At 38.5% G+C, this 15,486-nt stretch overlaps 1 protein-coding gene across 3 annotated transcripts; it reads left to right on the forward strand.

The window, feature by feature from the left end:
• Positions 1-13,411, forward strand: LOC117423060 (transcription factor MafG). Of its 3 annotated transcripts, XM_058989833.1 has the most exons (4): positions 1-218; positions 7,016-7,140; positions 7,759-7,824; positions 8,225-13,411. In XM_058989833.1, exons 3-4 carry the CDS (start codon positions 7,789-7,791, stop codon positions 8,675-8,677), a joined length of 489 nt encoding a protein of 162 aa, XP_058845816.1. In that variant the 5' UTR covers positions 1-218; positions 7,016-7,140; positions 7,759-7,788; the 3' UTR covers positions 8,678-13,411. The 3 variants fall into 3 exon arrangements, with proteins under 3 accessions (XP_058845816.1, XP_033894343.1, XP_033894341.1); XM_034038452.3 differs by lacking the exon at positions 7,016-7,140; XM_034038450.3 differs by lacking the exons at positions 1-218; positions 7,016-7,140 and adding an exon at positions 253-776.
• The last annotated feature ends 2,075 nt before the right edge of the window (positions 13,412-15,486 follow it).

Consider the following 15,486-nt stretch of genomic DNA (forward strand, 5'->3'; position numbering starts at 1 on the left):
TGGCCCTTTAAGTCTTTTTGCCAGTTGCGTAGATCCTTCATGAATGAAACCGCGTGACCAAACATCATATGACGTCTGGCTCCGGCACAAGAGAAAGCGATCAACAAGGAGAAGGCGAAGAACTGGATTTTACAAATTACCCCGAAATATAGACGTCGCACCTTTAAATACTAAATCTCAGACCAAAGGCGCTGGGCATAGGGTCTCCCCAGAGTGTGGTGAGTGAAAATAGGGGGTTATTTTTCGAACACCAGCCGCACATTTAAGGGGGCTGTGTTATTTTGCTGAGCGTGCACGCCTTCACTTCTCCTCGCCGCTGCCTGTGTATGTCTGCGCTATGTGTGTGCGTGTGTATGCCGATGTGTGTGAGAGTGCAGGCAGGAGCAGACATGCTGATTCATCAGGCACGGGGTCATTAGACATGCAGCACGGGCACTGTCAGTATTGTGCAGGCACTGCCAGTGTTTTGGGATATGCTTATTCTTCAAAATATGGTACGAGGGAATCCCAATCTATGTTGAGAGTAAGGTTATGTGCGCGTTCTGAAAGGCTAAATACACTACTGTGGAGAAATGTGTAGTGTACATTTACAGCTGGGCAGATTCATATGCTGATTCATCAGGATGGAACCGTACAAAAGCGATACAAAAGCGAATGCAATACTACTAGAGATATATTATTAAGAACTGGCGGACTGCTCTTGTCTAGACTGTGAAGGGATCGATGTTATTAAAGACACCTCTTCTGAGATGGCCGAGAATTCGCATCACGACCAGGTATTCTGTATTCCAGTAACGCGTTTTTTTCTATGAGATCGTTTGAACTTAGTGAAGAAACTCACCGATGACAAGACAGCATAATTGCGCAGTGTATTGTATTATATTATATTGCATTTGTGTGCCACCAAATCTGTGAAATAATTCAGCAGTTTTTAAATGCACTGGAACACATTTTTTTAATAGTGTATTGAGTTTTTTTTTCTATTTGATAGAGTTGTAAAGGAAATTGTTTGCAAAAAAATACAAAATTCAGTGTGAGTTGAGCTGACCTAAAAAAAAAAAAAATCAAAGGAATTGTGTGGTATGGGGCTAGATTCATAGTAACCTTACCAGTTATTTCCAGCTCCATGATGAAATAGACGCCTGTCAAGATACAGTAACTGCCTGACAGCTTGGTATTTGTCTACCCAGGATTGCAATTTCTGGCTGTTTAAACATTCCTCAAGTGCTCTTGAAATTAAATACATGTGCAGACATCTGTTATACTGTAGTGCCTTTTGAACATTTTGAACTTAGAAAGTTCTTCTTGGGAGAGCGATCATTACTAGGGATGCATGCAGTATGCATGCTTTTCATCTCAAGAACAAATGCATTTTTTAATTTATAAACTGAACCCAAAGCATTGATGAAACAAAAGCAAGCGATTGTATAACCAATCCCCAGAAGAATACACCAGGTATTGAAGCACCCAGGCTTGTCATTCTTAAGCACTTGTAAAACTGCTTCCAGTGACACGATTCATTTAAATACATTTGAGTGAGGATTCTAGAGTAATCTTTAAAATGTTGTTTTTTTTTTGTTCTCTGTCTGACTTCAGCATTTATTTGTTGTCTTCTTTCTGTTAACACATTGATAGTCTATACTGTGCCAATCTGGAGATACTGTAACAAGGTTAATTGTGCAGAAAGCAGTCATGGGACTGGAATTAGGTTGAGGAAGGGGGTGCAATGCAGTGAAATGTATTGCAGTCTGTAAATCTCATGATCATGAGAAATGTGATCCTTTTATGAGCTCTTATCCTTTTATGATTGATCTCTTCATGTGGATTAATCGCTGTTTAATGAATTGGGCATCCCTGTTGGTGTCTGGGCTCCAATCCAGTGCTCCCATGCCCAAAATAGAACACAGTTCCCAAGCGTTGGGCCTCCATAATGGGCGGGTCCAGGGAAGCACAGACAGGATAAGAACTCGATCTGTGTTTCTGTATCTGACCACAGACAGAGGCTTACTGTACCTAATTGAACTCCATTCTCCTCCAAACTTATGATTTAATTATGGACCTTAATTCCAAATCACAGCACTGTGCTGGTCAGCAAGTTACCCATTTTAAATGTTTGCCATTATGTTTGTTTATTTTGCTTGGGTAGTGGAATCCACGGCAAAGTTTTTACTGACCCCAGAGGGGAAAATAAAAAGATGATTTAGTTATCTTATCCCCCTGATTATCACTGCACCAGGGGACCAAATTAACCTTAAAAGCCCTCTCTGGAGAAACCTGGCAGTAAAAGCTATTTGAATCCACCGACTCTGCATCTTTTTTGCTAATGTTAGGACATTCGGCTTGATACACAGATTTAGCACCCAAAGTGAAAAACATCTTAACAGTTATTCTCCTCTAAATTAGTATTTAAAAGCTTGGCTGTTATCTGTGGTAAAGGCTGTGTCTATGTAAATAGGGTGCAGAACTCTACATTAGCAGTTTGGCTGCTGCTTCAGATGTCTAATTGCTAATTGACTATAAAACAATATATAGCAAATGCTGATGACCGGAATTCTGAAATGATTCACTCCATGCACGAAGAGCTAGGCTGTGATCGTAAAAATGCTTGCTCTAATACTTAACCCAGTCTCGTCTGAACCAGAATTAACACCTTCCTGCTTAGAAACCTATAGAGCAAACAGGGACCCCCCAGCCAGCCAGTGCAACCTGCTGTTTAGTAAAATTGTTAGAAACCTTTTTTTTTAAAAAAAAAAATTTGCATTAATATTCCACAAACTGCCTGCCCTAAAAGGGGCCGCCACCTAAGGGGGAAGAGTTCAGTGTTGAGTCTCAATACATCTAATCGAGTGACTGCCTGCCCATCAGAGCCTATCGTTCTGGTGTCCTGTTTCTTTCCTGTTGCTTCGTTGATTTCTCAAGGAATTGGTATTTGTAGGGTTTTGGGGGTCAGTTATTTGACTCTGTTTTTAAGTCCAGTTCAGACACACATTATAACAGTCGCACCAACGCTGTACATTTATAGCACACATCTAATTAAAGCTTTTTTTTTTTAATTAATTCCCTTTGTTTTCTCCTGTAAGATTCTGCACCGCATTGTGTTCTTGTAAGGGATGCTGTAATGTGATATTACAAGTGAGCCACGCTTGGCATTTAGTAGCCTTAGAATTGAACAGTTGAGTTCATTTCTACTTTTGAAACCCTATTTAAAAGATGCTTGTAATCGCCCATGATGAATAAAGTTTTGACACTCTGAAAAGTTCTTTTTTGTGTCGCAATATGATTCTAGCTGTACATAAGAAAGGATACTGCACACTGTTTGTGGCACTAAGTTTCCACTAAGTAGCCAAATCAATAGTAGAAAGCCAAAAAAACAAAAAAAAATGCAATTGGGAAAGTGAAAATACCTCCAACACCTTACTGGAAAGTTTTGTGTTTAGTAATTACAACCCCTCACACATGCAAGTAAATTAGGGCTGCTACGATTAAATCTAAATCAATTCCATTCCTTATTATATACATCGATATACACACTGGATAATCGATTCGATGATTACATTTTTGGAACACGCATAGTTAATAACATTATTAAAGTTTATCATCGAAACTGCACGAACACCCTGCCTTGCTATTTACAGTATTTCTGCCAGACAAGCATATTGATATTTATTCGAACAATTCGGTTTTGTGTTCCCAGTTAATTGATTGCTATTTGAAGGCTTAACTGATAGCCCGACAGTAAATAGTGATTTAAATGTTCAACACAGGAGACGCACATTGCACTGGAGTTCAGTTAAATAATCATGTCGTTAATTAGCAAATCTGAACTGTGCCTGACAGCCTCATTGCATTTTAACAGATAGCTACAAAGGATGGCTTCTGTAAGGTGTAAAACGAGGCATAGGGAAACTAGTCTGATCAGCTCTTTTATATCCTTCTCAGGGTGGAGTGATAGGAATCTCACTCATGTTAGCTCAAGTTGAGAACTTTCTAATTGGAGATGTGGTCTCAGTCATTGCTGGGCTCAGAGTTTTTCTTTTTCTGTTTTTTTTTTTAAGCTCCTGGAAATGTGTTGAGGATGCATTATTGGCATTTTTTTTCTTTGCTGCTCCTTTGTGTTCACACTCAGCACTTTTTTTTTTTTTTTTTTGGCTGCTTTTTTTAAATTTCTGTGGGTGTGATGATTGTTCCAGGAGAAGTCAGCAATCTTCCAGGCGATTCATAAAAATTCAGTCTGCGCTTGCAAAAAGATGCTACTCTCACGCAGTCCCACTTCCCCTGCTAAGCATACGCAAAGAGGCCAAACCACTTACCGCAGACAATTCAGCTATGCTGTGTAAGGGGACTTTTCCTTGCTGGTCCTTCCGACTTGAATATTAAGAGTGAAGTTGTCAGCAGTGATGTCGCAATATAGGACCTGCTGGCATGAGAAATGATCGTGTGTGGCTGCTGGGCTGTCAATTAGGACGACGAATCCTCATTATTCTTGCTTATTTACACACAAGAAGCCTTTTGAATAAGGCACTGAAAAGATACTCGAGGGAAATAAAATTGAGTTCCCTGGAAACACCAAGGCCGAACGGATTTGTTTTGCTTAGTTTTCTTCATTTTTTTCTTGGCCCTCAGAGTCTAAATGTAATTTTTTTTAGGAAGGCTGGTAGAGGTGGGGTTTCTTTTCGGTCAAGTACTGAGAGGGGATGAGGGGCTTAGTTTGTGATGCAATGGAACAACATTTTTATTTTACATGCCCACCCTACAGACTGCTATAGAAAAGTAGCATTTGGAAAATGTGTGAACTGTTCTGCCCACCTCCTTGTTTGCTGTGGGTGGCAGGATTAGTCATACTACCTTCATGGTTGTGCTTAATGCTTTCAATTAAAACCCAAAGGAACGAGTGGGCAGAAAAAGCTAAATGAAAGTCAATGTCTATTTTTTGCAATATGAAATAAAAAACAGAAGGATGTTCTCTGGCTTAATTGAAGTTTAGTGGTTGCTGTAATCGAGTGATTATTAAATAGTCTTTAACAGGTACGGTTGGTACATTTTCATGCACAGTCTTATTGAGCACAGATGGCACAGCATCTCTATAGAGATTAATCTCGATTTGAGTTGCAATTATCCAAAACTGAAACAAATACCTACATTGCAGCCCTTAACAGGAGGAGTGAAAATGCACTTACTGCACTGTGCACAAATTATAAAGCAATCAAAGCTGCCTTTCTGTATTTGTATTGTAGTGATTGGCAGTGCATCTTCCCTATTTTGTTTTTTTTAGCAATCTGTGTTTCTACTTTCCAAACAAGCTACCAAACTATTCTCACATGTACAGTACAGTATCCTATCAGAGGGTAACTGTGGACGCTGTGGGTTTTAACAAGTAGACCAAACATTTTGGCTTGTGCCTTCATCAGTGTGCCTATGCAGTTGTGGGCTTTGATCCTATCCAGTTTTACAAGCCAGAAGTGACCCATTTATAGAACAATTCTTAACAAGGAAAAACAGTTTATTACAATCATTCTGCAATGACCCATAAGCTTCACGTCATACAGTATTCTAATATATGCCTTAGTTGGGCTACATGTTTTATAACATTGTTGATGTTATCTGTAATTGTTAGTTTATGGTTAATATGGTACTGTTTTCTTTTATAACAAGTTTATAGATGCATTCTTGAACTACAGGGTTACTACTGTGGTTCATATTTGTCCTTTATTGTTGCTGAGTAAAGTGCTAATTTCCCTGTGTCAAAAGTGTTACTGTTCATTTTATCTGCTCACAGTTTTTGAAGTACATTGTGAATCATTTTCAAGCAAGTCAATTACTTTGCATAAACACGTTTTAATTTATTCTATACAATAGACTTTACAGGTTCTGAGAGTCGTGGTTCTTGGGTAAGGTTTATTATTATTTAGAAGTTTGAGATTTAAACACGTGTTTTTCTGTTGTTACAGTGAGTATAGTGCAGCTAGTCTTGGCAGGGATATTGTCACTGTGTGTGGTGTACTATGAGATTGTGCTGAGTCTCGTTGGAGGACATTAAGAATCTCAGCATGACTGGATCCCATGATCCCTGCTCAGTCACAGCACAGAATTGTTCATTTATAAGATTGAACCAATATTGCTGTTTAAGATACATAATTGCAGAAAAGAAGATAATCCAGGTACTAATTACTGACCAATTTCAGGCTGAACTATTGCGAAACCAAGTCAAGCAGACAAACCTTTTGTATTATAATGAACAAAACTACAGCATATATATATATATATATATATATATATATATATATCTATATATATCTATATATATATATATATATATATATATATATATATATATATATATATATCTATATATATATATATATATATATATATATATATATATATATATATATATATATCCAGGCATTACATACATAGGGGAACGTGCCCTGATCAGTCCAGGGTTAAAACACACCTACAGTGTGATGAAATACAATAGAGTATTGAGTAGTGTCAATCTGCATTTTTTTAAGGAGGTTCTCCATACTCACTGACTGTATTTCAGCACTGCAGTGACCAGGAGGGACCACTGTCCATTTTTAAACCAAGTTTACAGTACTTAAAAAGCAGTAGGTGAGAGAATCTGCTGGAGGCACCCAATAAACTGCTGATGCATACAGTTTGAGGCATCAGGGCTGGCAGCTATCCTGGCCTCTAATAATTACTGGTCCCAGACAGCAGCAACTCATGGTCCCATCCAGACATCTGGTCTGTTGACCATTTATACTGAAAAACGCACAAATCAGGCGCAGCACACTGTGAAGCTCTCACAATGCGTAAATATATATTTTCAGGATGTTGTTTCAGTTGCTACAGACTTGTGTTTTTTTTTTTTTTTCTGTATATAAACTTAAAGAACAGGACCCCTCTGTTAGGGGCCATGTTCCATTCTGTATGTGGTGAAACAGGAGGTTAGAGGTATGATAATGGATACTAAATAAGGAATAGTGTGTGTTTTTTTTTCTTCTTCTCATAGAACTGGAAATGGTTAAGAAACCCGCGGTACCACCTAAGGAGCCTGCCGGAAACAGGAAACTGGAGGCTGTTGTCTTTTACTTTCAATGTCTTACATTGAGAAATTAACTGCAACTTCTTTTTACAGTATGTATTTGGACAATTTCTGATGTATTCATTCAAATTGGCTCGCTGTTTAAAATCGCGCTATGGCAGTAGGGCCGAGTGCGGTTTACTGGTAAAGCTGTATCCTCGGCATGCGTGCCTGCGGACAAGTTAAGAGCTGTTCCACACCTGAAAGGAAACAAGTGGGGTGGCTGTCAACATTTCGTCAACGGGGTGTAATTTGCTTTGAAGATGTTTTTTTGTTTAAAACATTACTCTGGATGAAGTCATTGTCTTGGAAGAAGGAATAAGACAATTAGCAAGATGATCTTAATGCAAGTGTAGCAATCTTGTGGTGGGGCTGTATGAAGCTATCGGCTATGAATGCAGACAGAGGTATTAGATTTGTGTACTGTAATGCTCATGACAGATGAGGTACAATGCCACTGGCTGCAATCATGCACATCATGAGAGCTTCCCACTCGTACAGTACACCTCAATGCTGACCTGAGCACTCCCTGACAGTTGTACCAAATTGCACTGGCTTGTTTAAATCCACCAAATTCCTTTCACTTGTGACCTGAACTGGAGTCGAACCTGGTGCATTAGCCTGCTGTATTGCAGTGTCCTCTGATTGTTCTCTCTCTTGTTTTTTTTCAGACCTGCGTTGTCAGAACAGGGTCTCGTGGTATGACGACCGTCAACAAGGGAAACAAGGCCTTAAAGGTATGGTAATGAATTAATGGTCTTGAAGCAGATTATATTGATAAAAACATAATGCTAATCTATACGTGTCTGAAATAGGATACCAGGAGGGGAAAGAAACAAATGCAATAAATATTCTAGCAGTTGGATGGTTATGTGCTCACCACACGCAGCAGTCATCTTGTGTGGGGGCAGTCATCTTTAGGTTACTGTCTGGGGGTGTTATAATGAATATGCAACATTTCATTAAGCTCCTGATACATGGGAAGACTTGGTGTAGCTGGGCAGCTTGCTGAGTTTTAGCGGTGGAACATCAGATTGCCTTTATTGAAAAATTAAAAGAGGATTGATCAGTTTATTTTCCAGATGATTAACCAGGATGTGCTGCGTTGAGATGTGGAGTAACATCTTGTTTTCCCAGGTGAAAAGGGAGCCCGGGGAGAATGGCACGAGCCTGACGGACGAGGAGCTGGTGACGATGTCAGTGCGGGAGCTGAACCAGCACCTGCGCGGCCTGACCAAAGAGGAGATCATGCAGCTGAAGCAGCGGCGGCGCACGCTCAAAAACCGCGGCTACGCGGCCAGCTGCCGGGTCAAGCGGGTCACGCAGAAGGAGGAACTGGAGAAGCAGAAGGCGGAGCTACAGCAGGAAGTAGAGAAGCTGGCCTCGGAGAACGCCAGCATGAAGGAGGAGCTCGATGCCCTGCGCTCCAAATACGAAGCCTTGCAGAACTTCGCCAGGACAGTCGCCCGCAGCCCCGTGGCCCCCTCCCGGGGACCCATTGCCTCCGTCATCGGGCCCCTCATCCCCGGCAAAGTGGCCACCACCAGCGTCATCACAATAGTCAAGTCAAAAACAGGCGCCAGGTCTTAGTATATGGCAGGGCTTGAGGGCAGTGTTTGGGAGAACAAGGCTGGTCAGTGCATCATAATTGAGCACATATTGTTTTTTTTTTTTTGTTTGTTTTTTTTTTTAATTTTACACCACCCGTACAAACCTCCTTGTGGCAGTGGTTGAGTTCGGTGGGCTGGTTAGAGCTGGGGACTGGCAACTGCCTGGATTATTGAAGCCCAGCCACTGCCATACTGTGCCACCCTGAGGCAGATCCATTCTCCTCCAGGCTTCCTGGTGTGTAAGCAGATAACATCATGTGGCATCTTGGCTGGGTTTAACAGATTGGAAATTAAAATCTGATCCAGCAAACCATGCTGAAACCAGCACTGGATTAGTAGAACTGAAAACAAAACAAAACATCAACTGTATTGAAGTTGTTTGTGGTTAGCATGGGTCCAAAACGATTGTAATACTTTTTTTGTAAATTTGTTAGCCCAGTGTCATCGTCTTCTCTTCTTCTTCTTCTTCTTCTAAAAAATCTTCATGTTTTTCTATTTTTGCATGTCGGAACAAATCTCAATTTTGCATACAGTGACTGTGTGAAACATGGAGAGAACTGAAAATAATGTTGATGCTTTTGTAAGCACAGCTGACCATAGTTATGCAATTGGCTTAAAGTTCAAAGCAATTCAATCTAGTCTGTTTGAAGGAGGACTGAAGGTGAACCAAAACTTTTTTCATTATATATATTTTTTTAATATATAAATGTGTGCCTAATATTTTGCACTGACCAAACAAATTGCAAAAAAAAAAAAAAAAAAGCTGTAAGTGTTCACATATTTCAGCGTTGTACAGTATCAGAACAGTGGTAGAGATATTAGTTGATATGACCAATGTATGTGATTGGATAGTCCTTTCTTTAGCCAAAAAAAAAAAAAAAACTAAAACATTGTGCATTTTTGTTCCCATGCTGAGGTTGGGTGGTTTCAAGTTGTGATATAAGAAATATTGCAAATGCAATAGTGGATTTAGGTTTGCTTCTGTTATCTAATTCCCCCAAACATGATACCCTGTTGATCCGTCTAGATAGGTTGGTGACAACCTACTTGGATTCTCAGACAACAATTTCCCCTTGCCCACTATGGTGGGCATATCTTGGGACTGTTTTATATATCAAACGTATATAATATGTTGGTACTGTCTTAATCATCACAACGAAAAGAAATAATTTTGCTGTAAAGCTGTTGTTTATTAATAGCTACACAATTACTTCAAGAGACAGACCCAGTCACTTTCTAAATGAGACAACTTTTTTATTTTTTTTGTTTTTAATTAAACGGGGGACTAGCTGACCACATAAATAGACAAATTGTATTCACACAAACTTTATTATAAAAAGTCGTTGTTGTTTCTGTATTCAAAGGATCTTTGTCCGCGTTCAAGTTGATTTTTATAAATACATAGAGCGTATCTTGCATTATGTATAAAATGAAAAAAAAAACAAAAAAAACAAAAAAAAAACTTGTTTGATATCCTTTTTTGCAATTGTACCAAAAGTGGCTTATTATTGAAGTCGATAGCTTTTCCTAGTGGCTAGGCGCGTACCGTGATGCAGCGTGACGTGATGTTTAAGTGACAAGGTGACAGTATTGTTCACTATATGGATGTGATGCTGTACTTCCTTTTTATTACTTTGATTACTTGTGATGTAAACGGCACTTTAAAGCTTTCAGACCACCACCTCTTTGTGTTAGGAATGCTTTCTTGTACTTTTTGGTCAGCTGGCAACACCCTATAATTAGTTGATCAATAGAAATCATCGGTTGGCCAGTGCATCAACTGGTAAATGTTCTGTTTGTGTAGAAGAATTCCTTCTGTGAAACGGTCAGATGGGAGAACCTTGATGCCTGTCTACTATTGCAGCTTCCTCCTCATGTAAAAACAGGCCAGTTTCTCCATTTTATTCTTGGTTTGGTATTGAAAGATCGTTTCTGCTCACCGCGTGTTCACGCTTTAATGAACCCCGAGGGTTTCTGCGTGCCTGTCGTGTGGTGTGTTGTGTGCGTTGACATAGAAACAAGGAGAGGCTTAGCCTGATCTTTATATAAGAGACACACTGTGGAAATGCACACGTTTTTCCCAAATAACTCGAAATGGAGTGCAGCTTCCTAGGCATTCGGGAAGCCTGCTCTTTAGAATGTGTCTTCTGCTTCATTAGCCATTCCTGTTGATCCTGAGAGCTGCTCAGCATAAACGTGGGGGTCTGAAGGTGAAAATAATGTGCTGCTGTCTTTTGTTTTAAGTTATTTTCGTGATGTGTTTTATTTGTTTGTTTTTTTTTGTATATTTTTCTGATATATTTAATGCATATTTTAATGCCAGGGGTGTGCTACTCTTGTACTGAGTAATACATGGTTAGGACAGAAACTCGCTGCTCGCAGATCCTAAGCTGCTGTCGTCTAATAAAGGACCAGAAACTAAAGACAGCAAAGCCTGTTTTACACATTCAGCCAGCCTTAGCTGCTGCTGATTTACACGGGAATTCTGCCTCAAATTGATAAAAAAAAAAAAAAAATTCTTGCACTTAGTAAAAACAGTTGTTGTACAGGTATTAAACTGATTCATAGAAATAATGTTTAGCCAGAATAATGTTACAGTACTGTAGTTGTGAATAGTTGCCTTTGAACAACACATTGCATTGACTGGAGCCTTAAATATGTATGGTTTATTTAGGTAACACTTAAGTAGTTGTCAGTGCATTGCAGCAAAACTATTGTAGGCTTTTATAAAGTTCTAATCAATTACAGCACTTGCAAGCATTAATACTAGTCATTTTGCTACAGAGCTATTAATGAATTCCATGGATAACTCTTTGTTTCAATGGGCACTTTCTGTGTTTATTAACTGCTAACTAGCTTACAAATATGCTGTGACAATATGAGAGAAATGGGTTTAAAAGCTTTTTAATGCATTTTTTAAAGTACTTTTATTAGTTTAGGAAAATTTTACTATATATTATATTTTACCGAACAACATTTCTTAACATGCTAATAGTTAAGAGCTAATAAACAAGCAGTGCCCATTTAAAAATAAAGCATTCATCAAATTAATATGAACTTGAATGGGAACATCAAACTTTAACATACTGTACTTCTACAGCTGATCCAAGTTTTATAAAGGGAAGAATTTTTAAAAAGCAAAAAACCAAATCCAGACTTGACTTGTTGGAGCTGTTACTCTGGTCCTGTGCAGGCGTTCAGTAGTAGGTTCGGGGATAGAATCGACAAACATTCTTACCCTAATTTTAAAAGTTAGTTAAAGGCCTAGTGTTTGCAGACTGCAAAAAAACCCCAAAAATACAAAAACAAAAAAAACATTTTTTTCAAATTGTCTTCACAAACTAGCGACTGAGGTTAAAGCCTGTGGGTGCAACTCATATTGCCTCATATTAACCCGCATGGCTGTATACCGACACCACAGCCGTTGTCTAATCATATCCACCCATTTAAAAGTTTCTGTGAAAGTTTTTTGGTTAGGAAAAGGCAAGGCAAGAGTTTTTATGAGTGCAATTGCTCAGAAAAGAAAGCGAGCAAGCCTCCTTTACACCCAGCAGTTTGTGAACAGATTTGTGAATTCAACTGCAAGAAACTAAAAGATGATTCGCAGTGGAAATTCATTTTAAATATACTTATTTTGTACTTCTAACCCTAGACCTTTCAGAACTGACTTGTTTGTCCGAAAAGCTACAGCTATGGCCAAAAGTTTTGCATCACCTAGAACTTTAGGATTGAAAAATAATAATAATAAAAAAAACTATGTGAACATAATTTAGATATTTCATTTGAATTCACAGATACTTCAAAATGATATTGCAAAAGTCTACCAGAAGCCATAATAGTAGTACAGTATTTTGTCACATTTTTCATAAAGTATATGGAAAACTACAAAGCGCTATGTAATTCAATATGTTAATGTAACATTATTCAGCAGGTTTAATACGACTTTATGAAGCAGAATTAGTTAATTGAATAGGGTAATGCAAAACATTTAGCCATAGCTGTACAAAACACTGGAAACCCTTCCCCTAAAGCATTTCTTTATTCTCTTGCATAAGGACACCAGTTAAAAGTCGATTTTCTTCCATTAATTCTGTGAAGGTGTTCTCCTGATGTCTTTCCTATTTCTCTGTGTTGCTTTGTTTCAGTGTGAACGTTCTCTCTCTTGCTGTGGAGATTCTGTTGTGATTCCCTCTGAACAATGTGTAAAGGGTTGAAGTGCTTGCAGCAAGCGCTTTGTGTCTTTCGTGTTCTCTTCTGGAGACCGTGTTGCGTACATGTGTACGTCGTGGTGACTGTTGTGAAAGTGAACCTTTTTAAATATGCAACGTAATGGACTGCAGTGAGAGGCAATAGCACTAAACTGTGGGTCGTCTTGTTGTGAAGTGACAAAGTAAATAGTTTTATACAGAGTGCTATCTATCTGTCAATCGATCCATCTGTCTATCGATTTATCTCTTTCTGTCTATCTATATGATTCTTATTGGATCTGTAAATGCTGTGTTAACCTAACTGTTTCCTTCCTTCACAAGATTTCAGAATCCATACAATACAGACCATTCAGCAATAAATGACTGCTAATTGTAAAATCTGTGTACTTCCATGTGTACTTTTTCAGTTCTTGGTGTTACCCAGTTACCTTTTGTGATCCCAAACGTGATCTGACCTTGCATACTAATAAGTGCTTCCAGTTAGATTTATTTATTTATTTATTAAAGATATTTGAGTATTGCTTTTCTTTCAAGGTTTTAAACTTTATTTTATCCCCCCCCCCCCCCCCATTGCACTTAGAAAGAAGTGAACTTTGCACTGGAGAGTTATTTCAATCTGTTTTCAGTGCACTATTGCACACCTATTCACCCACAATACTGACAGTATATTTGCATGTCAGAAAATGTCCTCGCCTTTTGCCTGGGTGTAATTCTTGGTGTCAGGAGGTTGGTGGTGATTTTGTGCAGAATGGTCTGTTTTCCTCTTTGCGGTTTTGACTGGGGTTCCAGCCCAGCTTTGCAACAGCCAGTGGAAAAAAACTGTAGTTCAACACCTTATCAAGTGAACTTCTAGGTTAAAAGTCTTTAAAAGAAGAAAAAAAAACCACTATCACTGGTTATGCATTGTGCAGGAAGGAAAGAGGTTTTAAAATGGAAAGTTTTTTTTTTTTTTGGCACCCTATTTTAATTGGGGGAGGGGCTGGGGTTGCTCACTGCATTTCAAAGTCATCGTACAGTATTTGTCGTTCATGTTTCATTTTAAATTGAAAACGTTCTGTTTTGCTGCTAGACCAACTGGATATAGTCGTAGTGAAAAGTGATTTATTTATTTATTTATTTTTTTTTATGCTGTGAGTAAACTCTTAAAGTAACCCCTCCCCTCAAACACAGATGAAACCTGAGTAATTGTCAATATTTGAAATGTGTTACCTGCACTATTGCGTGTACCTCTGCAGTCTGCATTGTTTTGGTAGAATTATATTTAAAACAAAAGGACATTCTCTTGGGTGGCAGATCTTTAGACGGCTTGTCTTATTTATCTCAGCCACGTACAGTATACAGTATCTGATCTCCAGTAACTCTTAATAGCTTAAGAATAAAGTCATCTTTGCTTCAAAGTCTAAAGTGAGAATTGTGAGCTATATAAAAGTAGTGCGTTTTTATGAATATGGTTAATTAATAATAATAATCTGTCCTGGTTTTATGTCTGTTTCTAAAGGGGTGTAATAAATTATATCACAGTGCTTTGTATGAAAAAAATAAGTCCATTAAATTGTAAGTATTTATTTACTAAATTATTGTACTTTTTTTGCAATCTGTAGATAAGTAATATGTATTCATATATAACCATCAAATGAACTATTTAATTTACAGTCAGAGGTGTCTAAGTTATTGATGTACATACTGTATGTTTGTTGATATACAGCTTACTTTATTTTGTATATGACCAATAAACACATTTTGAAAAATAATCTCTTGTTCACTTTGCTCCTTTTCTTTTAAATGCAAGACCAAAAATAGGATTGGTTTCTCGGGCTTGAGTGACCCAGTTTGATACAAAAACCAATTAAAATGGAACAGGGGTTCTTGGGGAAATAAGTGTGCCTGTCTAATAGGAGGTGGAGGAGGAGACAGCCGTTTAAAAAGACATATTTATTTCCCAGATCCAAAAAAAGCTGTCAAGCGACCTACTTTTCACAACCTTTGTGGACGTATTTTTGGGTTGACATTAGTAAAACACGACAGACCCGTGAAGGTTGTATCAAATGAGGTCACAGAGGCATTTCCAGATTTGTTTTCCAGTCTGACGGATTTGGAGTAAGGAGGTGGGGCAGAATCAATGATTCAAGTAGGTCTTGCACACCTTCTAATCTAATACAGTAGTTTCCAAACTGGGAGCCGCAAAATGGTATTATGAGGGTCATTTTATCACCCCTATTACCTTGACAGCTGACAAAGCAATGTTCCCCAGAACGATCAATCCATTTCGCTGCTGTTAGGTGCCTGGGATTATTTTGAATATTACACTTGGTAATTTGTCAGCTCGACCATATTTTAATAATCATAATCTCCAATGCCCTTGCTAACAGCATGTAGTGTTATCCAACAAAAAGGAGAGCTGAATTTCACCCAGTCATGTCATAGGATCCTCTGTTGTAATGCATTGCACATATGCATCATTGAGTGACCGTGGCTTGGGAATCTGATCTGATTTATGAGCACATGGAGAAACACAGTGGACTCTTGAGTGGGCATGATCCTCGAAATGCATGCAAGCGGAAGCTTCAGCTCCACAGCACTC

This window comes from Acipenser ruthenus, chromosome 17 (assembly GCF_902713425.1).
Source record: "Acipenser ruthenus chromosome 17, fAciRut3.2 maternal haplotype, whole genome shotgun sequence".
In the NCBI taxonomy this organism is placed as follows: domain Eukaryota; kingdom Metazoa; phylum Chordata; class Actinopteri; order Acipenseriformes; family Acipenseridae; genus Acipenser; species Acipenser ruthenus.